At 45.3% G+C, this 27,695-nt stretch overlaps 3 protein-coding genes across 5 annotated transcripts in view; 1 reads left to right on the top strand and 2 right to left on the bottom strand.

Annotated features, from left to right (window-relative positions):
* Window positions 1-407: 407 nt before the first annotated feature.
* Window positions 408-2,570, top strand: LOC146172352 (alpha-(1,3)-fucosyltransferase C-like). Its single transcript, XM_084585858.1, has one exon. The coding sequence runs from the start codon at window positions 579-581 to the stop codon at window positions 1,662-1,664; it is 1,086 nt and encodes a 361-aa protein (XP_084441984.1). The 5' UTR covers window positions 408-578; the 3' UTR covers window positions 1,665-2,570.
* An 11,293-nt stretch (window positions 2,571-13,863) lies between these two features.
* Window positions 13,864-17,541, bottom strand: fwe (calcium channel flower). Its single transcript, XM_084586004.1, has 5 exons — window positions 17,301-17,541; window positions 16,502-16,586; window positions 15,834-15,959; window positions 15,469-15,576; window positions 13,864-14,931 (listed from the first exon to the last, which is right to left on the bottom strand). Exons 1-5 carry the CDS (start codon window positions 17,407-17,409, stop codon window positions 14,826-14,828), a joined length of 534 nt encoding a protein of 177 aa, XP_084442130.1. The 5' UTR covers window positions 17,410-17,541; the 3' UTR covers window positions 13,864-14,825.
* Window positions 17,542-21,848: 4,307 nt separating this feature from the next.
* Window positions 21,849-27,695, bottom strand: part of Tsc1 (tuberous sclerosis 1 protein hamartin) — an 87,590-nt gene continuing 81,743 nt past the window's right edge. For all 3 annotated transcript variants that reach the window (XM_084585942.1, XM_084585940.1, XM_084585941.1), the window contains 2 exons: window positions 23,491-23,599; window positions 21,849-22,568 (listed from right to left, as the gene is read on the bottom strand). In XM_084585942.1, the coding sequence (XP_084442068.1) occupies window positions 22,297-22,568; window positions 23,491-23,599 (381 nt within the window). In that variant the 3' untranslated portion in view covers window positions 21,849-22,296. The remainder of the gene's footprint in view (window positions 22,569-23,490; window positions 23,600-27,695) is intronic.

Genomic DNA, 27,695 nt, shown 5'->3' with positions numbered 1-27,695 from the left:
CTTGTACACAATTAGAATTATCTGTACATACAGAGCCCATTTCAAGTTTACTGATATTGATTACTATATTGCAATATGTCTAATAAATAATTCTGAAAAGCCATTGTTGCCATGAGAGAAATGTTGAATTTGTGTTTGATTTTGGATGTGTCTAACTGTGAAACCAACCCCTTGACGAGCGCATTTTATTCCTTTTGTTTTCCATTTTGCGACCTACAGCACGATTTTAACCTCTCGCGAGTCAAACAGCCGCTTGACAGAACGCTACATGGGAGGGCGAGCTCCTGCGAGGCGAGCTGCTTAGCAATTGTCTGCAGTAATGTGGCATAGCGCGAAGCAAGCGAAGCGAGCACTCCGGCGGCGCCGGGTTTCGACCCGATATTGGTCGTACGGCCGCACAGTCTGGCAACCTTTTGATGGGCTGGGTACGCGCGGGATAGCGTGAGCCGCAGGAGAAAGCGCGAGGTCTCGTTGTTGCGTCGACCAGCGCCCCTCGCACCCGTGTGTTGCTGCTGCGTGCGTATCGCTGAAATGACAGCCAGGACGGGCGGCGCAGCCCGCGCGCGATAAAGGGTGCCATGCGCGATGCGATGCGTGCGTCCCTGAAGTGTGTGCTGGTGCTGCTCGTCGGAGTGGGCCTTGTGGGACTGTACGTGCTGCTACCCGGCACAAAGCGCTCGCCGCACCGGCACACGGGCGGCGGGCCCCCGATCATGCTTATGTGGACGCCGTTCTTCCGCAGCAAGCTGTGGAGCTCTGACCTGAGGCCGGTGGCTTGCGAATCCCACTGCGTATGCACTTCGAACCGGAGCGCGCTGAAAGCGAGCGCATTGGTCGTGTTCCACCTGCGCGACGTGCGAGCCGACGATCTTCCGGCCGAGCGAGCGCGGGGCCAGCGGTGGGCGCTCTTCACCCACGAGTCGCCAGCGTACGAGACATGGGTGCCGGACGCCCTGCAGGGTGCTCTAAACTGGACGGCCACGTATCGCTCCGACTCGGACGTGAACGTGCTGCCGCGATACCAAGTGACCACGAGGCCCCAGCCACTACGCAACTGGTGGGCAAACAAGTCTCGTCTGGCCGTATGGCTCGTGAGCAACTGCAAGACGTTCAGCAACCGCGAGGGCTTTGTTCGCGAGCTCTCCAAGTTTGTGCCAGTTGATGTGGTGGGTGCGTGCGGCGCTAAGGGCGCCAAGTGCCTGCCCAAAATGTCGGACAAGTGCTACCGCCAGGCGTCCAGGACATACTACTTTTACATGTCCCTGGAGAATTCTATCTGCACAGACTACGTTACTGAAAAGTTCTTCAATGCACTGACATGGGGCATGGTGCCCGTAGTGCTCGGAGGCGCCAACTACAGTCGCATAGCGCCACCCGGTTCCTACATCGACGCCTTGGCCTTCCGGGACGTCCGGCAGCTGGCTGATCACATGAAGCGCACTGCTGCAGACATGCGCCTCTATAACAGCTACCATGCTTGGAGGTTCAACTACACGCTTGCCTGGGAAGACTTCGCGTGCGGGTTTTGCCGCTTGTTGTACAATTCCTCGGCTCCAGCGAAGGCGTACAGAAACTTTAATGAGTGGTGGTTCAAACAAGCTCGCTGTTACAGTTGGAGGAAAGCGCCCAGACAGATCGCCCCTGAAATTGGCTCGAAAAACTGAACGCGTGCCGCAGCGTCCACAAGGTTTCGGCATAATATGCGCCGTAGAATATAATTTAAATGCTTGCCATTTTTTTCGGATTCAACAGCCGAGCATGTTCTCTGAGCACGCACGTAGTCATGAGTAGGCTTGCCTAGAAAAAAAAAAAAGGGGGGGGGGGGCGGGGGGCGATTTCGCGCCCGAGCCTCCTGGCGCTTGTTGAAGCTGCAGCTTGGCTCGAGCGCTGCTCTACGAAGCGAACGATGCACAATTAATTTCACACCGTGGCGCCAGAACAAGACCGCAATTGATTGTATGTACAGTCCCTTGTGTAGAGCGCTCGATCGGCGCACTTTCCTGAATAAAAAACGACCCTGTACTTTCTAGAGGCAACGCTTGTGCGAAAGTAGGCCCACACAGGCCTTCGAAGGTGAGCGCTAGCACTTTGCCCGGAAACCGTGGGCTGCTTTCTAATTTTAGTTTTCATTGCAGGATGAGCACTGCTCTACACAAGGGTAACACAGACTACGTTGTGATCTACGGTCGGCCGCTATGTTCCCCGCGCAGATCCATCTTTCTAGGCTCCTGAAGCCGAGGGCTGTTGGTGCCGGGCTCTGCAGATATTTCAACTTTGTATCAGCGACTCCTAAATGTTTACTATATAAATACTTGCCCCCCGCTAGCTTAAGTTCGAGGGGCTGCAAACTTTTGGTGTGCAAGTAGCGTTTGCGTTACGCGCGAAAGAGCTGCCAGTCTTCTGCAGACGATGTGAGCAGCTTCAAGCACGCTTGTGATTCCGCAACAAAACAAGACGCACATTGTCATAAGGAAACAGTCATGCGTGGTGAGAAGTGTGAGCTACACAATTGCCTACAGTGTGCGCGACGGCTAAAAAATATGCGCTGAGAAAGATTTCCATCAATTAAAGTGAAATAATACAAAATTCGATATTTTTTTTTTTTTTTTTTTTACTTGCCTGAGATTGGGGCATATGTGGCCTAACGTCGGGGCGTTTGGTGTGCAGTTTTAGATTACGTTAAAACCGTATGAGAGCCATATGCAATCAACTCCGTTTACTAATTATGAGAAAGCATTTTGACTCATACAAACCTCAGCCATCATGCAATCATGCAGGCATTGCGAATTCGGGGTGTAGATGAGCCGTATGTGAAAGTAATGTCCTCCATAAAAAAAAAAATAATAAAAAAAGGAAAAAACGCTCCAATAAGGCATATGGTACGTGTTAGACAAGGGACACACAATCTCACCAGTACTATTCACAGTTTGCTTAGAGGAGGTATTCGGAGAGCTGGATTGGGAACTGCTAGGGATAAGGGTTGATGGATCTGAGATTCGCAGATGCCATGGCCTTGCTCAATATTATGACAATAATATTGGTTCAGAGGAAGGGAAAGGCGCAGTATCTGCCACACTTGTTGCTGTGGGCACCTGAACCGCGCCGTAAAGGAAGGTGGGAGTGAAAGGGAAGGGAAAGAGGAGCCGTAGTGGAGGGCTACAGAGTAATTTCGACCACCTGGGGATTCTTTAGCGTGCGCTGACATCGCACAGCACACAGACGCCTCTTCGTTTCGCCTCCATTGAAGCGCAGCCGCCGAGGACGGGATCGAACCCGGGTACTCCGACACAGTAGTCGGACGTCTTGCCACTGCACCACCCCGGCGGGGCATATAAAGCAAAACTAGGGGGCGGCGCGCTACATCGAGGCACCCTAAGCAAAACGGTAGGCCTAAAATTAATACGCAGAAGACTAAAGTAATGTTCAACAGCTTCGGAAAGGAACAGTAGTTTACGACAGGTTGCGAGACTCTGGAAGCAGTGAGGGAATACAACATCTACTTAGGATATAGATACATAGTGTCCACTTATTTTGTTCACGGAAGGAAAATAACGAATAATCAGATTTGGTTGGAGCTAAGTCGGTAAGTGTACTACCAGATCACGAACGGCAGGTGATGAGAAAACAAAGCAAGTGACGGAAGCAAAAGGATTGCAACCTGCTCGCGCAGCCCATGGGCGCGCGTTCTTACGGCTTAGTTTCGTTTTCGGTCCATCAGATGCACTACGGTGCTCTAGATTGCAGATGCGCGCGCATTCCTGACTGCAGCAATGAAACTATCTAGAGCCGCAGCACACTATCACGCCTTTCGGAACGCACGAAGCGCCTTGAGTAATTTCGTGAGCGCTTCTTATGCCAGCGATTTCCTGTCCGTTTCGAACTCCATCGATTGCCACTCGTGAGCAATTTAAAGCGGCAAGATATGCGGAAGAAATAAAGCGAGGCTTTTTATCTGCCGAGATTATTTATGTTGTGGAGGCGATGTGCTACGCTTCGGGAATGCGTGGCGGCGTTGACTTACTGCGGTTGCAAGATTGTCTCCAGACATGAGCTTTTACTCTTCGTCTGTTTGTGCGCTCCGTTGATAACGCCATTTGAGCATTGTCCGATAGGACGCAGTTCTTAGTTTCAAGAATGATTTTTGCAATATCTAGTTTAAATATTCCTTGCTTGCTCGCTCATCCTGAAATGAAAAGGAATAACAGTGCTCTAAAGATCACGTGGTCTTAGTGCGTGACTTGCCTACTTCAAAAGCAGAAATACTGTTTGCTACAGAACGCACTTCTTTGCTGCTACAAATGCTGGAGAGCTTGCCATACAAAGTGCCAGTTTACCTGCTGCAGAACCTAAAATTGTTGCTCTAAATTGTTCCTTCATTTCTGTTATAAAAGCTACTACAAGTATCCTGACAACAGCTGCGCTAATGCTGCACTTGTACTACGCGGCACACTGGCACACTACTGTTTCCTAGATGGCGCCCCACCGCGTACATATATAGGATCCAAGGCGCAAGGCGGGCGCGTTCTGAGCCGCAAATTAACGCTGCGGGGCTGCTATGAGACGCTGGTTATGTTTCATATAGTTTCAAGGAGCGGTATGAATCCCTCAGTATCCTGATCATGAAGGAATCGAAACGAAAATCAATTGCCACCACCTTATGCTCTAGCAATTGTGCCAGCATTCAAAAGCCAATAGAAAAAGTTGATGCGTCGAGATACTCGCCCCGATGGGCATTTTCTCAGTTTTTCTATGGTTTATGAGGTTTAACGTCCCAGAGCGACTCAGTCTATTAATAGAGACGCATTTGCTCCATTTTATACAAGTAATTCGAGTAGAGTGAAATCCAACCCGAAAGAGTGCCCAAGGCAGCAGACGAGTTTTTGACTTGCTATTTTATCTGCCCTGCTACAATTAAAAAAAGGAAATGAGAGACGGGGAGCTGTAGCACCTTGGCTGCAAATCGCACATTTGCTTCACACATGATATAGTTACGCGAAAAAAACAGGACGAGCTAAAACTACCAACTATATTCGACAATAAACAGTTGGTAGTTTGCGCTCGTCCTGCGTCGTGTGCGTCTTTCTTTTTTTTTTTTTTTGCGCAACTATATCATGTCTGACTGTGCATATACAAGCTTTAAAGATTAGCACGGAATGTCAATAGCCCCGTTAGCCAACTGAAGGCTGTTGAGTGTCGCGCGGTCTTGTTTGCGGTGTTTTACTTTTTTTCGTCCGTCAACTAGTTGATCAATGAGTAAGTGCTAATTAGCTAACATTTAATTATAGACTTCAGGAACAGGCGTCAATGCAGAAGTTATAGGTCGGTTGTTCTTGAAAAACAGCTAACCGCGATGTTTGCATCAAGATACGATTCATTTATTGACGTCGAAAGAAAACTATCACGTTACCAGCTGCTGGCTCACTTCTCATGCTCTATGCGCCCAAAGCCTCGTCGTGACGCTCCAAAGGAGAGCGTATTCTGCCCTCGTCTCGGTACGCTGATGTGGAACCGCTGTCACGCGGAAATTTTTCAGATGGTGCGAGTTTTCGTTTAAGATAAAAAAAAAAAAAACTTACGTAAACGACAAATTGATGCAGACATTTCATTCAGCTGTTTTTCAAGACCATCTAGGACTTATGTATTGACACTTTGCTCTTGAAGCCAATTATTAAAAAAAGTTCGGTAATTAGTCTATTAATATTGTTTGGAAACAAAACAAAACACTGCAGACTATAAGCCAACAATCAAATATCAACAGTTGGGTTCAGTGGGCTAGGACACACCGTCTCTAAAACCTTGGTTATATTTAGCTGGGACACTCGATATATTGTGGAGGGCTGCGATCTGATTAAGATCTATAGATGAACGTTCTTGTTCGAATAAAGGCAGAGCGACGACGAAGGGGATGAGCAGCGCAGCGCGGACCGCCGTGCGTATCCTCCCGAGCCAAATATTTTATTGCATTGTAACAAGTGAGCATGAAATCTGCCGATGAACTGCGATCCACTGCGCGCCCGCTCATCAACTATGGCGGTCATTTCGTTTTAGATACGAGATCGCGCTTCAGAATAAAACCGCGTATATATAGTGACACTATATATTATGGGAAACGAGGGGCCATTTCCGAACAAGGTGGCTGGTTTTTGCTTGCTGTACGACGGGTTAGGAATCTGTTAAGGTTTCTTTCGCAAAACATCAAAAACGTATCGTTTAGAACCTGCGAAGAGGGTTTTTAACCTTTACAGCGTAAAGAGAGATGAGACGGCCAAAATAGTTTTTGGAGCAGCTGTACAGTACAAATAACCATTTTGTAGCAGCTATATCAGCATTGCTTGAGTATAAGACCACGAGCAGTGTGATCTTCATTCAAATGAACTCTCACACCTTCAAGTAGCGGCGTGATTGAAGGTTTTCGTGACACAATTTAAACTAATAAGCAGTGTTTATCACAAATCGACTATGAAGGTTTTAGCGACGAGATTAAGATATTCCAATCTGGTTTATGAAATATGTCACTAAAAAGCTCAAGAATATAGGCGCCCCCAAATAGCAGTTTGTGCGATTCATAGGTGATGCTACCATGCCACGAGCCAACTGACCTCTGCATCAAGCATTGAAAAGCGTGCTTCTTGCACGGCTCAGTAAACTGTTGTCGCGGCCCACATCTAAGTTTCTTTCCAAGGAAAACGATACTCTGAGGAGGGTGAGGCAGAAGCAAGCGTGCGCCCTCAAAGAAGAAACCTGAGTCGGTGGTCGACCACCGACTCAGGTTTCTTCTTTGAGGGCGAGTGTCAAATGTGCAAGGTTTACAAGTGCCAAATGTTGACGAGTGGCTCAAACACTACGAAAGGGTAAGCAAATACAATCGCTGGAACGCGGCTACTAAACTGGCTAATGTGATGTTCTTCCTTGCTGCAACTGCCTTCGACTGGTTCGACACTCAGGATTCACTAACTACATGGGCTACTTTTACAAGCGAGATAAAGAAAAATTTTGGGGACGAACCTGCCAAGAAGAAGCGTGCGGAACAGACATTGTTTCATCGAGCGCAAGCACCCAGAGAAACTTGCACTGCATGTATACATCGCGGCTGTTTTAAAGCTATGCAAGCTAGTGAATTCCAGCATGCACGAAGATAAAGTCGACCACCTCTTGAAAGGAATAGCGGAAGGTGTTTACAGTTTCCTGATTAGCAAAGAGAGCCTGAACACCACCGCCGACGTTATGAAACACTGCAGAACATTTGAAGCTCTCAAGCTGCGTCTAATCACCTCTAAATTCGGAAGACTGGCCAATGTAACCTCTGTAGCCAGTGTTGAAGCATGTTCTCCACTTCCAATGGCTGATATGATACGGGAAATAGTGCACGAGGAACTGTCCAGGTCCAGGGACACATACTGCCATTTTTCATACATGAAGAACCTTATTACCACCATCAGTGACGAATTACATTATAGCACGCCTAACTGCAAGTGGTAGACGATCACGCCAGTGTCAGGTGATGCATGTCGCCCAGCGGTTTCATTCCAGATGATCTATTTAACTCGCTCTACGGGCTTCTTCTGCGAGCAGGGAAATGTCACACACCATAGCACATCGACGGAAGAAAATGAACCGTCCGATGATCGGCAGAGAGGAAGAACGAGGGTCAGAAGGACGTTTGTAGTCGCGGTCCTGCTTCCATCAAACCCTCTGTAAATAAACCCACCTGTGCGTACTAAGCACGTAACAATATAAACAAAAAATACAGGCAGCTTCAGCCATGAAAACAGAACTTTATTGTGCTCAGTGAGATAAAGAAATTAGTCCGTTGCAACAGACTGCGTAAACAGAATGTGACTTTTGGATTGTGCATTCCCCTTCTGCCACATTCCAGTGCCAGAAAATTGCGCCAATTTTGCTGACTGGCTATATGGCTTGCCGTTTATTTCTTTTATTTCAAATAGACGAGTTGCAAAACCTACAAGTTAGCTTCCCTGTGAGGCAGGAATTCCTGCACAATGGCGGCATAGACTTACTTTGGAATAATAGTTGGGAGCAGCGCTGGCACAGTGACTGGCGGCAGAGTAACTCCCGCACCCCTTGCCCATTCGTCACAGTATTCCGCACGTGGGTCGCCAATTCTAAAACTCCTTTCCTCACCCAGTGTGGCAGTGCTCTCCCTTCCTTTATGCCCGCGTCAAGAATGTCCCCAAAAACCTGTTCTCGCACAATGGCCTCTGCGATGGGGACTGCATCCGAAGCTGCGTGGACTGCAGTAGATGCATGCACTGGACCTAACTATTGCCGCGGAGTCAGGTTCTGCCGCCATTGTGCATGAATTTCTGCCTCACAGGGAAGCTGACTTGTAGGTTTTGCAACTCGTCTATTGCAAGTTTGTTGTACGATACAAATTTCGCACGCTCGTTTTCGGTGCCGCTGTCTCCGGTCTGCTCGCTTGAAGGAGTAGTTGCATCCATATACACTCCGTCGATGGGCGCTGAAGAACCCAGAGGCATCGTTCGACGGCCGCGCAGGGAGGCACGCAAGAATTTTAGCCTAATGGCACTCATACTGCTCGTGGAGTAGAAGTCAACGTGGCCAAGTTCACCGAATGCCGAGCTGCTGCTAAGGGGCACAACTGAACGAGGCACCTTGGGAAATAAGAGTACCAACTTGGGGTTACAACGCGTGCCGGACTTCCTTCGCAGCGCCTGAAGGTAGAGCGCCGGTTGGGAATATGCAGCCCCGTTGATCCCAATGCGCACTATTCTTAACTGGATGTACACTGCCTAGCCGCGTGATGGGAGAAAATGCCCGCATAAACAGAAGGCGCGCAAAACGAATCTATGCTGCGAGATGCAGCACTCGAGTACCCTCCACGAGATGCATTTGGGTGGGGCTGTCTCCAATCTCTTATCTTTAATTGTCCACTTTATTTTGCAGTGATAGCTATACTACTACAGTTTCACCTGGCTCCGACGCAGTGACTTTGAAACATGCAGATCATATGTCAAACCAAGCACAAACCCCGACTAACAACGTTATATAAATATAAACCACAGTGTATATAGGAAAGGAAAAGCGCATTAACTGTCACACTTCTCCAGACATCTGAAGGGGGGTGGTGGGACTCAGAGAGCTGCACACGGACGACTTTGCGTGATGATGATGATGTTGTAGCTTTCCCCTTTGCATCGGGTGGGCGCAAAAATGTTTGTACCTAGCCTCTACCGGCGGGCATATACTCTATATGCATTAGACCATTCCCTCGCAACATGCACCCCGACTGAAACCTTGAGCGACGGAAAGCCAAGGCAGAGACCCTTCATGAATGATACAGCGATGAGCAGAATGCCATATGGGTAGATGCTGCAAGCGACCAGCACAGAGCCACGTCGGTTGCACACACCGGCACGCTCCTTCAATCACAAAAGAATTACCCTAGAGAACTAAACCAAAGAATAATGGAGAATAGAATAGCTATGCACGTGCGCTCGGCAACCCCAGTGATAATATATAAAAAAAAAAAAAAACTTCCTAAATTATACTAGGGGCTGAGTCCACCCTGCCTACCAAATACTGACCCAGAACCCTACCACCCTCCTCCTACAGCATTGAACTCATCCGAGTGCCCGCGCACTCTGGAAATCCCTGCAGCAGCGAGGCCGCCGATTATTTAGCCTAGAAATCGGTCACAGGTGGACCTCATGGGGGCTTCTCAAAAGAGCGAGCATGTACCTTCGCAGAACACATTGCGAATACTTGTGCCGAAAGGCAAATATACCCAACCCCCCGACTCTTCCCTCACCACCAAAGAGAAACACATACGGCGCAGTCTACAAACACGGATCATACAGCCCCTCCCTTCTCTCTCACTACTGACCCATCCCACCTACCTGCCCTTTGCGCAATGCACAGAAGGCAAAGATCGTTGTCAGCCGCGCTGCCAGTATCATGGACCTTCTCAGCATGAACGTTTCAGTGTGGCGAGGTCGTGCAGGGACCCAGGGGGCCTGAAAGGCCCGAATTCCTCAGCAAAATAGTCTCTATCCTCCATCGAAGCGCGGCGTAGTATCTGTCATACTTCTCGGTGGACACCCGAACTGCACTCTAAGGAAAGGGTGGAAGGTCAGAGTGGAAGAGGTATCGTAGTCGAGTGCTACGGAATAGTTTCGGTCGCCTGGGGATCTTTAACGTGCACTGACATCGCAGAACACGAGGATGCCTTTGCGTTTATTCACCACCGGAACGCGGCCGCCGCGGTTGGGTTTGAACTCGGGTAATCCGTTTCAGTATCCAAGCGTGTTAATCACTACCGCTTTCGCTAGTTATAAACAGGTATAAGTAGGGCTAAACCTCCGCCATTGTTCTAATGCATTAAAATATCACCCGAGTTCTAATACAGTAAAATATCCCTAATTCGGCCTTCAAAGGGACTATAAAAATATTCTAAATAATGAATAGCCCTAAAAATATTGATCAGCCGAAAACGGTTTGCATCGCAGTAATTTATTATGAACACCCAGATGTTTGATGGTTTTCAGCACGTCAGATGAAACGCGAGTGAGGACGGCGGTTTTTCCCGTTTTCTTCAAGTGCTCCCCTTTGCGCAGTGTCTGGAACGTTGAAAAACAGCTCTAAAAATTCCGTCAGCTGCAGTGGAGAAACTCGAAAGTTTGAGCGGTGCTGCTGCACATTGCGTGTCCCCCGTCAAACACAACCAGAGTTCATCGGCGTTCTATAATTGGTTTCGAGGAAAGGCGTAGTATTTGCCACTCGCGGAATCCCGCTACTATCATTCCCACGGTAGACGACCCTGGGGCTCTGCTGGTGATGCGAGGGATGGAGGCTCGATTCCCGGTGGAGACAGGATTTTTATTTTTCCGATGACGTCATCAGGATGGTCTACAAGTGGCACTTATCGAGGACGCTTGCTGCTAATGGACTGACATGCTGGCGAGTCATGAGCCATTAAAAGACTTCGCCTTAAAATCGCCTCTGCTGTCCTCTTCGCAGTTCGCACGTACTAGTAGAAGCGCCTGCTTACAAACGGCCCCGTCGCGTTTTGAGGATGCTTCACTGCACAGACTGGGAACAGCGCGTGACCAGGGCGCAGTTTCAGCGTACTGGAGGACGCGAGGGGAATATACGCAGGCATTAAAACGCGCAATGTAGTCCTAAAATAAGAGACCAGTGATGCTTCAAGCAACGTTCCAAGCGACGCGACTGGCCGCTGCGCCCGGCTGACCACAGCCACGACATGGCGTGAAGTGAAAGAAACCGAAACTATACGACTAAGCTCTATTTCGGACATTGTGGATTTCGAATCGCCTTCATGATCACCATAGCACGCACGAAGTGTTCCCACTGTTTCATGCAATTCGGGTTCAGGAGTCTATTTCGATGATCGCTGCATGGCTGCGCAGGTCTTATCTTGACGCTCCAATGAACCGATGCGACCCCAACCGTGTTGGAATGAACGGGCGTCCTTTACCATGGCGTCTGCCTGGACCGCGCTCCTAGTTCGAATTAACGGGGGTCAAACTAACAAGATTTAGAAAAAAAAGTTGTTTTGGATTAAAGCGACCCCAGCGGCACATGTGTGCAGCAGCTTTGCCCATTCAGCGATCTTCCCAAGACGTGTTCCACAGATGCCGCGTCTCTCATGGTACAATGACCGAAAGTGATCACATCACTCGCACCTGTTCGATTTCTTTGCATTGCAATGCGTTCGTCGCAATTCGCTGCGTCGTGGCTTGATGCTGTGACGTTCTGCGTGGCGCTGCAGCATCGGCTCTGTACTTGATTCAAGGAAAGGTTTGAAGTCACATGTGGCACAGCGGAAATGAAAATATTCAAACATGGCCCAAAAGTCATTAGGACATGCGAGTAGTATATAAAGTAAATGTACAGCACTGTAAAAGAATTTAGGTGAGACCATACACACTACCCTGAGGCCACACAGGCACATCTGCATGGCTTACTTAAAACGGGGCATTATACTGTCTATGTGGGGTGGCCTTTCACATAATTTGATAACAAACGATTGCATACTAATGAGCATGTGCAAAATCACTCACATCACTAATTAGGGAGCAATGATGAAGCAAGCAGCAATGTGCATGCTGGTGACAGTGTGAATGAGAATCTGCAAGAAGAGCCACTGAGTGCAGCCATCAATGCCATCGCATCATACCCTTAAAGGTGAACATTCAGTGCCCATCAAATCTTTAATACTTTTTTTACACTGTACTGTTCAAAGGTTTAATGCATAAGACTTATAAAACGAATGGCTCACCTTCATAAAAGATGTACACAAGATAAGTGACCAGCAAGCTTGTAAAGAAGTTCGAGGCATGCTTGTTCACCTTTGCTGCTCATGCTAATGAAAAGGGCCCAGTCATTTAAACGATTGGTTTAGGAGAAAAATGAAAAGATTTAAAATTGGCCACAAAGGCACCTGGATTGAAGCATTTGTCAGAAATTTAGTATGAGCACGAACAATTCGGATGTGCCTGGTGCTCACATACCACACATATGAAAGCAGAGCTACTGGATTCTCACCCCCTCCACAGAAACTGCCTTCAATGCTTGGGCAGAGGTCAGACAAGCTCCAAGCATGGTGAAGGTATTCTCTGTTTCATAGGGTTCAGGATTGTGATAGAATGTTTGTTCAAAACTCAACGATAATTCCAGGATTTGAAGGACACAAAGGGAAACAATCGTGAAGGCAAGGAGTATTTTCTCTTGACTTGTTTTGTTCGGATCTCTCTCTCCAAGGCCAACATCTTTGCCTCCCTTTCTCTGGCCTTTTGCTGGAAACTGACAGACCAGAGAAGGAGCATTAGTACTGAAGATTTAATAATGAGACATCATTGTGAGGGGGTTCTGCACCTGGAAGAAAAAATAAAATTTCATAAAAATGACCAAAAAACCGCAACTTTAACCATGCACTAATCTGATTTAATACGTGAAGTGTCACGAAAGCCTGACGAATCTGAAGCTGTTGCCACGGTAAAGCCTACTGCTGCCACTGCACCATCGTCTGTTAGGGTGCCTCAATGAACACCACCTCACGTGCATCGAGGCACCAGATAGCCTTGCTGCACAGAGACACCTTCCGGCTTTTCCTTATGGCCATTTTTTTAACCTCACATCGTACAATGGCTCCCTAGGTTTAAAAAAAGTTCCCTCTCACTTCTCCACACACAATTGTGGTAAAGCTATCTTGACGAGCAGAAAACATATTCAGACCTTGGTTTCAAATATAACGAGAAGTGTATTCTGAACAATGTGCTTTCTAAAGAAAAAACTCCTTACAATCATGTAAATAAGCTATATCATTCAATACCAGCATACTGAAAATGCTAGCAGAACTCCAAAAGAATTTTTGCAGTTGGGCTCGCACTGGCTTAACTGGTGTGAAGCTCATGGTGCCCGATGCCATAGCTTTACATGGGTGTTGGCTGGGACAACGCCAATAGCAAGGTCTGTCTGTACTTCCAAATCATGGGGAGTCAAAGAGCTCTTAGTTGCAAGTCTCCGAGGCCACGCAGAACAGAGAGCAGGCAGCTGCCATAACGGCTGTCAACTGCCCTCCAGTGCTGTCACCGGCTTTACCCAGTCTCCCATGGCTTCACGCAGTTTTATATTATCTCATCTTGGAAGTCTGCGGCCTTTAACTATGCCGCCTATCACGGGAGCGTCCCTTTGGCCACATGCTGGGAACTAGGCTGCCCAGATATGGTGGTGCATAATTCAAATGATCTGTGGCAGAACAGTCATGTTCGAATTAATGGGTATGTTTACACAGAGTCCTACGGAGCTCGACCGGACGAAGTAGAGCAAATTTAAGGTCAGCTTCCAATGAAAAGTACAATGTTATGCTGGCACATTTTATTCACCACACAATACACAGAACATTCAGTTAGCTGTTGCAAGTGAAGCAGTACACTTTGGTTGGGGTTGCTACAACCTTGATCAACAGATGCAGTTGCAACGAGTTGCAGCTTCTACAGTGTCCTAGTTTATATGCTCATGTAAGCTAAAACCGATACATCTGCTCCCATTACACAAAACACCAAATTCCAAAAAGAGCATAAAACATTGCTTATGTCAGACCAAGTTGTGTAACCCCAATGACTATTATACTGCACTTTCACACACAGACATTTCATAAATACGGGTTAAAAATAATGTTTCAGGTGAATGGGATCATTTACAACACAATTCTGCACAGGCAGAATACTACCCCAGGTGCCCAATGGCAGCAATGTAAATTGACGAAATGAGAGTATAATGCTGCTTTGAAATACCTTAATAGCATTTTTGTAACAGGTTCACTTCACAAATGAATAGAAGTGCAGCAACACAGCAAACATCACTAAAAAATATGTATAACAAGGATCATGCTTGAGGAGAAGGCACCTCAACATGCAAAATAATTGCACGCATATTTCAACTTGAGCAGGGTACCTTCTTATTTAAACACCTAAATAAGAAAGGAGAAACTGATGTGCGTAACAACTTGGAAACCCACAAAAAGTGTGCCTTCCAAATACAATAGCATTTAGGCAACACAGTGGATATAAACAATTGTCCTGCACATCCTGCACACCTAGCCAGTCAAGACCTAGCATTACACATAAAGGTTCCTCAAACCTTTACATATAATGCACAGCCTCAAGACTGTGTGCAATGGAAGATTTGTTCTCACTGGAATGATCTCTCACATTATCATGCTGCTTGGATGACCTACAGACCACAATCTGGAGGAGCCTGAAGCAAGAAGGACGCTTCCAGACCTCAACGAAATGATGGTGAAATCTTGTTTCGAGCTGCCTTTAGCTGGGTGTAAACTTGTCCCCCGATGGTGCCTCGACGTCTCCGCTGGACGGAACAAGGTTGGCGGTACTTGTGGCACGGGCTCTCATTTCATCAGCGCTGGCTCTGTAAGAGCCCGGAAGGAATACTGAAACTCCACTATTACATAAGCAGTGCATAATAGAGGTACGTGGAAGGAGAGCAACATCTTCACAGCTACCATATGTCATGGCTCATCCACTATGCACCTTGAAAGGGTTACCTTACAAATCTGCAGATAGTTACCTTTCTTAGCCCCTTCACATAAGACGTTGGAAATGACTCAACTTTTCTTTCATGCCTACTCGTAAAGCACCTGAATTACATCACAGCTGCTGGTTTTACATCCATTACTACCATTTTGTTATCCATCCTCAGAGGCAGGTCACTGCATGGTTTCAAGGTATTTCTAATAATTTAAATGCAATAACTTAATAAATGCAAAAAAAAAAAAAAAAAAAACCCTTATGCCACCAAAATGGCAACCCACAAATGGCTAATAGAGCACCTCAAGGTAAGTCAAATCAGTACAACAGTCAAGTTATCCAGTTTGTTTTAAATTTGAGACTTCACGCATGTTCACATATTTTATCAAACTACCATAGTTGCAATTAAGAGACTCACTTGCGGCCCATGGCCATGATTCCATAAATGCATCCAGCCACAAACACCAAGCCACCACCAAAGAAAGTAGTCAGGCCATGGCACAGTGCCACAGGTAGCACACCTCCCCTGTAATGATAAAGGCCATTGTGAAAAGTAAGGCCAACAAAACAATCTGCAACCTTATAGAAGTGACTGCGAATCAAAGCCCATAATCTCTAATCAGGCATCTTAACAATGAAACAAACTGGCGCAATCTTTGTGAGCAAACATGCATGACTAGCGCATTAGTTCTACTGCTGAGATGTGGCAGAAAAGCTCTGGTTCTTCAAATTGTAAAACTGCCTCCTGCAAACTGAAAATTTGTAACAATATGCAACACTTACACTCCGTACAGAAGTGCCTTGTACCAGAACGGCTTGCGGTCAAAGAAATTTCCTGGAGCCTGGGCAAACTCGAGGAATGCGCAGAAACAAGGTGCCTCTATCAAAGCCACCATCATGCCAACAATCCTGAAAGAGAAATTTAGCACGAGGTCCATTTTTAATACAATATTAAACCCCAATTCCAAAAAATATGCTAACAATTAGTTAATGCTGTAATGTTGCCAGAGGTGGCATTTTCGTTTAAACAGCCCACAATAATAGTGAGCCTTCTACTATACTACAACAAAGTTCCTCGCCTCAAAAGGAATTAATGCATCACCGGAAAGTACAGCCCACATGAATTGCACTCATTGTGCAAGAAACAGGGTACTATGAAATGTCAATGTTACTGGCCCAGTGAAGGATTGTTAAGGAAAACAGAAATTCATGTAATTTGCTGAACTGCCAACTGTTATATAAAAACTCTCGTTTAGCAAGCAAATGGAAAGCTTACATTCAACGTTACTGGAACATAAATTGCTTCATCTCTTGAAAATGTAAGCCACAAAATTGGACCTTTGCGAATCTTGTACCACATTAGCCATTTACAAACACCTAAATCATGCATATTTTCAGACGGAAAACGTTAAAAACAGCATTTTCCCCAGCAACATAAGATCTTAACTTACATTTGAAGGATAGCGGCCAGAAGGCATGCTGATGATATGGTGACGGCAGAAATAACTGCCAACTGTGCGCCGAGGCCGATGGCAACTGAAACGAGAAGAAAAAAAAATTAATGCGCGTCCTCAATGCTGCGTTCTCCCGTATCAGTACTAAACAAGATGTCGGCCGTGCGAAGTCCGAAACCAAAGGATAACGCTCGCTGATAATTGCAGTCACTCACACATGTGCTGACGAACAAACCAACGTGCATCACGTACTACCAACAGCGCGATACCGCGTATGATCCGGAACTCGTTCTACTAAAGCTGCGAAAAAAAAAAAAAAAAAAAAAAAAAAAACTCTTTCATACGAAAGCTAAAACAACTTTGACTATAGTCCATCAACTGTCCAGGAGAGAGAGCTGAACCGTCGCTGACGATGTGCTAGAAAATTAGGCATCGAAATTAAAGAAGCAATGAATGGGCTTAGAGTTCGAAGCAGTATCCTGAAGCACATAGAACAGAGAATGCAAGACAGCATACGGCAAAATTAGGCATACCGGAATAAAGTGGTTTTGAAACGTCTCACAGCTCAGCATGGAACATCGCAGCGAGCGGCTTTTTACGATATGGTCACGTAAACTATTTCGATAAACGATTTTCACAAACTAGTTTCACATTGTCAATAGAGCATATGTAGCATATTGGCTGCGCCCTTTAAGAAGGACCAGTTAGAGTATAACACTGCCCACACAAATAACGGCCCTGCGAAGCGAAACAGCAAGTACAAATGACAAAAAAAAAAAAAGTGGGTTAGGCTTACCAAGTGCGCTGACAGTACCGACGAATCTGCCCAAGTAACGCAGCCACCACGGTGCGTCTTCGCCGGGGCCTCCTGGACCCTTGTCAACTTTGCCTACGTTAGGAAACATTCCTGGCAGCTCGGCAAAAGCAAAGGCAGCTTACATAGCGCAAAAACAGATCGCGGCTGCCGCTTCCCAGCTGCCCACGTACCGCGCGGCGGTTCACCCCACCTACCAGAGTTGCCAGTGTATGCCAGTGCCCACAGCGGCGGCATCTACCGTCCACCGAGAACCGAGATACGCGACAGCTGGTCAGCAGATGGAGCTTGCGCCATTTCAGCCTAGAGTCACTGCTTCAGCCAACTCTCTTGTGCTCTCGTCTCTCGTGACGCGGGACTCTACCACTGGGTCTACCTTCAGTGCCTTCAGTTCACATCATAATTGTCAGAGTCTAAGAGGTTTTTTAATGTTTATGCCACCCCACCTGCGCGTTTTTTTTTTTTTTTTTGTTCAGTTCCTCGAACATGTCACATGTTCCTTCTTGTATGTTACCCCTTTATGTGGGGGTGATGGTGGTGAAAACTTTGATTCTTGAGCCGCTTGTGAGAGCAGCCCACCATGCTCCTTTTGTGCAGCTGGGTCCGAGTTGGACACTGCGATCTCCCATTGCTCTACCCCTCGTGACAAAAGCGTCTAGGTGTTAAAAAAAAAAAAAAAAAAAAAAGTCTTATTTTTGTTTCTCACCCTTAAGCACCCCATGTTCTGTGTGGGCCCGTAGCATAGCCTCCATGAGCATTCGTAAAACCATGGGCACACACTGGGCAGAAACACGTGAAAATCAACAAGCCTTCTTGTTTTCGTCACACTTTGAAGTGTTGATTAGAAAAAGCATTAGCAGCGCTATTTCTTTACATTTTTTCGGGTGCCCTGCAAGGGTTCCACCGGTTCCTCTCTGCTTTCGTATTTCTGAGAAGTAGCCTACACCGAGGTGAACATGCATTTAAGGCACACAAGCTTTCTAGATACGCTAAAACGAAGAGCGAAACCTTCAGTCATTTTATTTTCTGAGCAACTCCAATTCTATTCTGAGCACTTCTGCATTCTTTTAAGCTTTGCATGCTGCAAGTAAACACTCTCAAGCCTGAAAACCGTGTACCACGCACGTGATGTAGAGGAATGAAATTTAACTTGCATAAATTCAAGGATGATTATTCAGAATTAAACCGGTACATCCAAATTTCGAGTTCGATGGCGTATACTGTCAGGACGTATGCCGGCCTCATTGTCAGTGAAAAATGATCTGTAGTCCTATCTTTGGCCGCTGTCCTTGCAGCTTCCTGAAAATTCTTGGTAGGCATAGCTGTTGCACAGCATTGTGCACCAACATTCTCCTGCTTTTCCACAGGAACAGCTGCAACCTCATCACTTTTGCCAAAGAAAAATGGTGCCAATTTCTTTCCAAAAGACAAGCTTGGTTTATGGCACTTGTCCAAAATGACTCAGGCTATGAGGGTACTGTAATTGAGGGCTCCAGACAATTCAGATCATTTGGTGTTCTTCAACATGCACTGACATTGCACAATACATGGGCATCATGCATTCTGCCTCCATCGAAATGTGGCCACCGCAGCTGGCATTGAACCTGGGTAGAGTGCTCCAACTACTGACAGCCACTACGGCAAGGCCCAAGACTTATGGGCTACTTCGCTAGTGCAAGCATATATTCCATTGAGAAAAAAATTCACATAACCAACCGACGCTTGTTCTCTGTAAAAATGCTAGATCTGGCTTGAGCTACTTCCATAAATTTGCTAGCTATTTCTTGGCACCATTTATCACAGATATACCTTCACTTATTTGCTGAAGTGCGAGGTGCCCATCAACATAAAAATTTTCCTCAACTTGTGCTCGATGTTCCGCACTAATAGAAAGCCAATTGGTAGCCTACCTTCAATGCCCTAAATATCACTCAATCATTTCCTACCAATGTGTTTTATCCCCCCCCCCCCCCCCCCCAAAGGAGCGATAGCTCTTTAAGCCAATGTTCCAATTACGATTGCCCTATGGCCAATGTGGTCACAGGGCACATTCCTCTTTCCCCTATTGTGAATTTTCAATAGTACCAGCGAAAAACTGTCCGAGAAGGAGCAATATTAATAAAAGCATGCTGCAAGCATTTGAGAAAATCACAGATACAAGTCTACAGAGACTGCCATGACAAAGAAACAGCCTATTGTTAAAGTTTTCCTTGTTACCTAAACACGAAGCTAATCACTATATGAAATTATAAGTTCAAGAATTTTAATGCCCCTTGCATGCCCAATTTAGTCAAACATTAAAAATCACATTTTGTTTCCTGTTGCAACTGGTCAGTAGAGTCTATTTTGATGTTGGCGGTTCCCTTTGAATCGTGTCAACACAGATTAAATAAAAAAATGTTGTAGCCCATTAAAGACCTTTTTAAAAAATGATTGAAGGGCACTGCCATATTGGAGACTGGGCTGTGCTCGCAGCAGAGGAAAGAGTTGGGGATTATCTCCCTATTGACCGCTCAACAGCCCAGAACCTTGAAAAGGTTCATAGTTACCAACTGCTCTTATCCTGCTATAACTTATTCAATCTTTTACAATACAGTTGAACCCGGATATATCAAACCTGGATAATTCAAACTTTGGTTATACTGAACTTACGGGATATCCCCTTGAATATCCTAAGTAAAAGTATAGGAAAGCTGTGTCGTATATCGAACTAAGATTTCACCGATTGTTCTAAATATCGAATTCTGCACCATGCGATGAAAGATGCGCATTCCCCAAATACAATCACATCATCCTTGGCCGTTTGCCGTGCGACATTTTCAAGCCAAGCGTGGAAGGAAAAAGATAACAATTCGGCGACGGCTGGTCTAGAGCTGCGTTGTACCATTTCCCCAAAGACGCACGCATCTGCAGTGACCTTTTGCCGCGCGCCAGCAGGTGACGTTTGCAAGCCATGTGCGCGAACGAGCGAGAGGGAACCCACTTGGCAACGGCCGGTACGGAGCAGACGCAGCCAATTGAGCCGTGGTGTTCGGGAGAGGGGGAACAACACAATAGAGCGAAGTGCAAGAGCATACCCATTATTCTGCAGAGCTTTCTCTCCCCCCTTCCTCTCTCTTTTCCGGTCTTCATTTGTAGCAGCACGCACTACGCATGCGCTAAAAAGCCAGCTCAGTCCGTGGCAGATAGGACGTTCCAGTGTGTGTTGTGAACCCTCTCTGCGCGTCGTGTCATCGTATTGAACATGCGGCGTAGCGCAATCTATGGTGGCTGCAGATGTTAAAGTGGCAGATTATTTTTTGCAAGAGTCGTCCATCCTTGCATCTATGAATCTACGAAAGCACGCGGTCAGCTGCGATCATGACAGCAGCTTTTAGTACTGTTCACTTCAAATGGCTTTGCAGCTTTCACGCTTTCCTATGACTTGTGGCAGTGGACTCCACCCGCCCCAAGTGCGATGTGATAAATCGAACCAGGCTTGTGCAATCAAGCCATCGCAGGCACTCTGCCAAGTTCGTTCCCCGCCACGGCAGGAGCCAACATCAAAAGTATAGTCAAAAGATAAACTACATATGTGATGTTATTGCTGCATAGCATCCTGGTGCGCTGCCAATAAATGAGCTGTGGATGCAACAGCTTTCTTTTTTTTCTAATTCTCGGTGGCAAAAATTTGAGGATGGGTTAATTATGTGAGTTGGTTGATTACGCAACAAATACGGTATCATTTTGATGATCGCAAGCAGCGTCTCAAGCAGATTTCTGTATATTGAATTATCGACACGTCGAACTCTTTTGCGACCCCCTCCGAATTAGATATATCCGGGTTCAAATGTACCACAGAATTATCATAAAAATGTGTTCTCTTTTAACTCTGTGAGTAAGTTACAGGCACACAACAACATAACAGTCCTACAAGGAACAGCTGCTATAAGCTAAGCAAGCTGAAACTTGCCCCGGAGAACAAAAAATTCCGTAACTTTAGGTTAGCAAGATAAACGATGAATTGCACTGTAGTCCAATCGCCTAACTTTTGTAAAAGCCCCCTGTAATACTCGCCTCAGTCCACCAGTTCTACCACCATCGCCATTAGAATTCTGGATGAACACATGCAAGCATACGGCTGACGTATTAAACTAATGTGAGTGTATGCAAATTTGACTTTCATACTAGGACAGCTTTACACGGTTCCATAAAATATGATAGTACAAGGTCATTGTGGTTGGTCGTGGTTTGTGGGGTTTAATGTCCCAAAGCGACTATGGCTATGACAGACGCCGTAGTGGAGGGCTCCGGAAATTTCGACCACCTGGGGTTCTTTAACGTGCACTGACATCGCACAGCACATGGACGCCACTCCGTTTCGCCTCCAGCGAAACGCAGCCGCCGAGGCCGAGATTCGATCCCGCGTCCTTGGGAACAGTAGCTGAGCGCCGTAACCACTGCGCCACCCCGGCGGGGTACAAGGTCAACGTGTACTGCCAAATGGCCATTTAGTACACTATGTAAAAATGAACACGAAATATTTTATGTATGTACAAAACTTCATTTATTAATAGGATTTACACTCACAGCCAGCATTATCAACATGCAATCTTTTCCTTGCCTTGTAAAAAGTTTCAATGACCACAGTGATTAAAAGGTATTTTCAAACTTTTCAAAACGCTAAAGCTACGCAAGCAAATCTTCAGCTGCAGAGTTAGTTCAGCACTTCGAAATGCTGGAAGAAACATGATTTTCTTTTTTTACGAGCAACAGAGAAACAAACTAGGAAACATGTTTATAGCTGAGGTGCCCTTAGCATTAGCAAGCATGTGATTGGTCAGAACAGCTGCCTTGGCATACATGCAATACTAATGCCTAAGAGCATTCAGCAAATGTGAAGCCTTGATTGGCTGGTGAATGAAAGCAGCTCTGCTCCAAACCCAATTCTTTTTAAGTTTCAAGCACAATTCTACATACAAGGCCTAGCTGAGCCTGCTCACTGCATGTCATGAACTGTTTCATATGTAACACTAGTCTCCGCTTTTTCTTCCGGCACCTGAACAGTGCCACTCAACTCTAGCTCTTCCAGCAGGGGGCTGTGCTGCCGTCCAGGGGAGCACAGTGCTTCTTCAGCTTCTTTGAGCATGTCGGAGACCGGTGTCATCTCAGTGTTTGATGTGTATGACCCCAGCAGTCCAGTGGGGTCGACTGTTGGGCTACTTCCATCAAGCTCCATGCCAGCACACACGTCATCAAAGCCACCTGATGCTGCGCAAGAGAATAAAAACAATCAATGAGAAAAGTAAAAAGTTTTCAAATTTATCACTGAGAACTTGGGTTAAAAATTTGTGTATGATGTCTTTATGCAGACTGCACAACGTTCTTACATGACACACGTGGCAATTTCACAAGGTCATAATGACAGCTACCAGGTTTATAAAATTAACAAAAGCCACGTAACTCATAAGCAACAAAAGCTGCTAAACCTGCTAAAGAGAAGAGCACGGAAAGAGAAGCCAAAGTGCTAAAAAAATCACCACCCTCCAGATGTTAAACTGCTTGCAGGCACCAGCCCAAGCTGACGTTTAACAAAGTAGCTAGTAGTTACGTTTTCAACAGATGGGAAGCAAATAATCGTTTTTTGAGCTAGAATTAACCAAGTTTGTTGGCTGCTATGTAGCAGTAGAAAAGACAGTTGAACAAAAGAATGACAACACGTGCAGACATAGAAATTATGAGTACACTTAAACTCTGAAATAAAAAATATGCTGTTTGCAATGCATGACCAAATACCTGCTGTACAAAGTGCAATGGCCCGAACTGTCCACATTCTCTTTTTTATTTCACCCCTTTCTTATGGCACACATTCTTTGCCTGTCTTCACAGATGGCACCACTACAATCTAGCAGCGAAGTTATACGTATTCAGCTACCCTCCACCAAAGCAGTGACACATTTTAATTCATTCTGCATGAACTAGGCAAGCATCACTGCCAAACAAGGCATCAGACCAAGCACCAGGTTCTTGTGAAATTTGAGTCAGGAGCTTAGGCTCGAGAGGTGCTTATGCAAATATCTAATAGCAGTGCCAATCTGTCTCTCAATATACTGTTGGCAGCATCATGGAGAAATAAAGAAGAAGAAGAAAAAAAAAAGGGCTAGGTTAGCTGGAAAACAGACATGACTCTCACCTTCTGAGCTGGGTTCCCTCTTTTGGTCTGCACTATGGTGGGCATCAACTAAGAGCATTTCTATCCTCTGGCACATGTTGGTAAGAGCATCAATTCGGCCCTCCTTGCTCTGCATAGATGAGCAACAATGGAAAGGTTTTTTTTTTTTTTTTTCAAGCAAAATCTTTCTGAAACATTACAAGTTCTATGCAAACCATTTGCTACAAAAGCAAGGGTGATCCAGTTGTAACACCACCATACAAGTTTTTGTTTAATAGAAGTGTTTCATCACTGATTCCTTTTCTTTTTTTTACAGGGCAGGAGTGATCACTCCTCACACTGGAACCGCCCCAAAAAATATTACGAAGCACTCCATAGAACACATTCAGTGGCAAAGACATGAATAACCTAGTTACCCAATTTTGCAGCAATGCCGATAAAAGAACAGTACAGTTAAGTTTAGTGTTAAAAGGCAAAATGAGACAAGCAGCATGACAACTTAAACACATAACTTGAAGAATTAGAACACAGTAAAGCCTTGATTGCCAGATCACAACTGATATGAATTAGTTAACTTCCATGGCCTGTGTTCAAAGTGTAAAATGAGCAAAATTTTCGGTGTTCTAAATGCTCTCTCGCACTGCTACAGATGATACAAGGGTTGCAGTTGCAACTGCACAACTCAGCCTGCAAAGTCCTGACATCACCAAAGTTGCAAACACAAGTTGCACAATACGCGGTATGTACTCACAGCAGACAGCAAGTGATGGTAGGTGGCATGCACATCGCTGATGCCGCGATTGTCAGTCACACAGTATACCCCGTGAGCACTGAAGGATGGCGCGTGGCCCGCACATCACTGACATCAGAAATTCTGGTTGCACAGTATGAACTCGCGAGCATAAAACCATATAGTAGCGCATGCCCTGCACCCTACTGATGCTATGAATGCAGCATTTGGCCGCATAGTCATAAATTAGAAGTGCAAAAATATCAACAAAATTTCTGTTGCAAACCAACGGATAATTAAAATTGCTTCTGAATCAAATGAAACTGTTTCGAATAATTATAATTTTTAGAATAATTTCAAATAACCTCAAATATCAGTACATCAAGTTGAACAGAACATCAAGTTGTAGAGAAAAAATCCTGGCTACGAAAAAAAAAAAAAAAAGTGTTCATCACAATCACATATACTAGACCTGTAAAGCTACCAATCAGGCATTAAACAAAATAGGGAGAGCCACGTAAAAGTAATAGAATAAATTTTCCATTGTGTACTAATATCGCGTTTATGTTTCTCTGAGTAATAACTGCATTCAGCAAAATAAAGTCTAATTTCACAGTTTGACTTAATAACCACACGAGAAAGGAGATAACTGAATGCTGACACGAAGCATAGTCAGGTTGCCAATACCTCGTCACTGGAGGAGTGACATTAGTGGTCAATTATAGGAGGGCCAAGGTGCACGGCATTGCTGACAAAACGCAACAAGACAGCTGACAAAACGCACACAAGAGCTGATGTTTAACAAAACTTGAAGATGGGCTAGATGGTGCATTGTAATTTGATTGAAGATAAAGCGCACGGGAAGACGCACACAAAAGAAGAAGAACACAGGACACGCGCTACTTCTTCTTCTTTTGTTCTTCTTCTTGTTCTTGTTCTTGTGTGTTCTTGTGTGTTCTTCTTCTTTTGTGTGCGTCTTCCCGTGCGCTTTATCTTCAATCAAATTAAAAAAGAGCTGATGTGCGCGGGACCACCCCTACCACGTTTCTTTGTCACACCTGAACATAGAGCACAGTTCGCAAAATGCTGCCCCAAAAGCAGCAATCACTCATTTACATGCAGCTCACTTAGCTCAGCTCTTGCAAATTAGATTCATTTGACTGCAAGCTCCGTGATAAGCCTTATGCCAAAAATGGAAGGTGCAAAAATAAAACCATGCTGTCCTTATAGCGGGTGATATTTCCTCATGTTTCTGAAATATGCTTTTAAAACTAGGTGAGATAATCGTTTAATGAGGTCTGTGCAAGCCTGTATACAGCAAGGTAAATCTCATGATAAAGCTCAATAACTATATAATAAAGAAAAATTAACCAATAAACATTTTATTTTAGAATTTAAAGAGCATCATATAAGGTGAATGTGAAAGCTGTTACCATCAAAGGTGAGTGCAGTTCCTAAATTTTCTTAATTGGCAATGTCATTTGAAATCTCAAACATCGAAAATGCTCATTTTCACTGAAAGTTTGCGGAGTTTGTACATGGGGCTTAACATGACAAAATGACATCAGCTATGAGGCATGCCATAGTGGAGTGCTCCTGTAAGTCTTTCCTGCTTTACATATTTATGAAACAGTGCCACTGAATATGGTATTGCCACCAAAATCAAGTTAACTTATACATCATCAAATATACAGACTACATCTACACTTGATGCATAAAAAATGTGACCGACGGCATGTTATAAATATGCAATGCAGGAAAGCCAACTAAATGAGCTTTCAAATCAGTATTTGTCAAAAATATACGGCCCAAGGGTATTGCTTCTAAGTCCCATAACCGAGCTTGGTACACATCGGCACCGTCCGAAATCTCGTAGACGATAAATCTAGTCCCTATTCTTCTCTCTGCTTACCTATATATTCTAGCATTGCTTCCAGGGGCTTAGTTAGAGTGCTTAGAAGCGAACCCCTTGGGCCGTATATTTTTGACAAAGACTGTACATATCATGTTCAATACTTCGAACCACAGTGCATAGTAGGAAAGCTTAAAAACAAGGCCCACTTCCAATGTTGGGAGCATTCAATTTCGAAATCCAACTTTCCTCTCTAAAATAAAACAATATGAATATTGATTAGTTATTTCAGCAAATGTTTAGTCAAACTACTGATCCACTACTGATCCAGATCATCCAGATCAGGTACATAATGTACGCCTTGCTGTACAATCTACACGAACAGACTGCATCCCCCCCCACATATCTTTTATTTTATACAATAAAACTAAAAAAAAAAAAATAACCCTGCACATAGATGCCCTAACACACCACCTGCACTCTATATAGCAGCACTCATGTATGGGCTGGCTTCAAACCGGACGTTTCTGTCGCAAGCTTCCTCCTTGCCTCCTGTGGCCTAAGAGCCCAAGATATAGTTATAGCATTAGATTCGGATGAAAATTTAAAATGATCAAAGCTATCGCCACGAAACAACTGCAACAGTGGATGCCGGCTGCAACTTTCCCCCTTTGGAGCCGGGCCACTTCTGTGCTAGCAGCATCTCTTATCGGATCTAAAACGAAATTTGGACTGCACTGTGCCGTAACGCAATGAATGAAGCTGCACTTCGTTTTCCTACTTACGAATGAATCATGATGGCTGTCATGGTTCATGATGGAAGGCCTAGCAATATTGCATGAGGGCTTTTGTCACAAGCTGGCAACCAATTCTATGATGGTTGGCTTATAGGGTTTAACATCCCAAAGTGACTCAGGCTTGGCATTGAAATTGCCCACCACTACAGTATACTGTGTTTTTACTTCCCCCCAAGGCTGATTTCCCGTCTTCATAGAAGCTTTCAACTACATGGCCATCACGACTAGATGTAGGCCTGTATAACCTTTAGCTTGCACCTTCTATCAAGCTGAACTACAAGAACCATCACCCTCCTATTAATGCTACAAAACTCCTCTATGTTGCCAGCTAGTATATCCTTATTGATAGGAACCCCACAGCAAGTCCTCATTTCTTCGTTATGCCATGATAGCACAGTATGCAGTACATGCCCATCCTTCAGCATCGTACATGACTAATTTGTCTTTGACCCCACTAAGCCCTATGATTTACCATTTAATACCCATCACTTCCTCGAACAGCACTACTAGACTAGTCTCACTGGATAAGGTAGTAGACTCGTGTTAAACATTGCTAGGTTCAGTTTGCAATAGCAGCCTGCCTAAAGCCAGACATTCCTCGCACTCCCCGTTGCATCACAGGTCTGACTGCTGCCTTGGTCAGTTGTTCTGCAGCCACTAGGAACTGAGGCCGGAGGTTAACTGGTGTCATATAGGAGCTTGTGGACAAGTTCCAAACCAGGGTGGCCACATCCTGTTCTGATGAGAGAGTGGTTTTGTTGGCTCTGGAGACTGAGACCGAGCCAGGTTATGCAATTCTATCGACAGGAGAACAGGAGAGATCCGAACAGCGGTGCTCTTCCACAAA

This window comes from Amblyomma maculatum, unplaced genomic scaffold (assembly GCF_055883805.1).
Source record: "Amblyomma maculatum isolate TAMU_Amacu unplaced genomic scaffold, ASM5588380v1 scaffold_13, whole genome shotgun sequence".
Classification (NCBI taxonomy): Eukaryota; Metazoa; Arthropoda; class Arachnida; order Ixodida; family Ixodidae; genus Amblyomma; species Amblyomma maculatum.
The sequence above is the reverse complement of the archived record's forward strand: the minus strand, read 5'-3'. Positions and strand labels throughout refer to the sequence as shown.

What these genes read in the sequence shown, in the direction of transcription:
- fwe (XM_084586004.1), bottom strand. Translation starts at nt 17,409, where the DNA reads ATGTTTCCTAACGTAGGCAAAGTTGACAAGGGTCCAGGAGGCCCCGGC. An exon ending in CTGGCCGCTATCCTTCAAAT is followed by an intron (nt 15,960 to 16,501) that starts GTAAGTTAAGAT and finishes TTTCTCTTTCAG; the next exon opens with GATTGTTGGCATGATGGTGG. An exon ending in AAGGCACTTCTGTACGGAGT is followed by an intron (nt 15,577 to 15,833) that starts GTAAGTGTTGCA and finishes TTATCATTACAG; the next exon opens with GGGAGGTGTGCTACCTGTGG.
- LOC146172352 (XM_084585858.1), top strand. Translation starts at nt 579, where the DNA reads ATGCGCGATGCGATGCGTGCGTCCCTGAAGTGTGTGCTGGTGCTGCTC.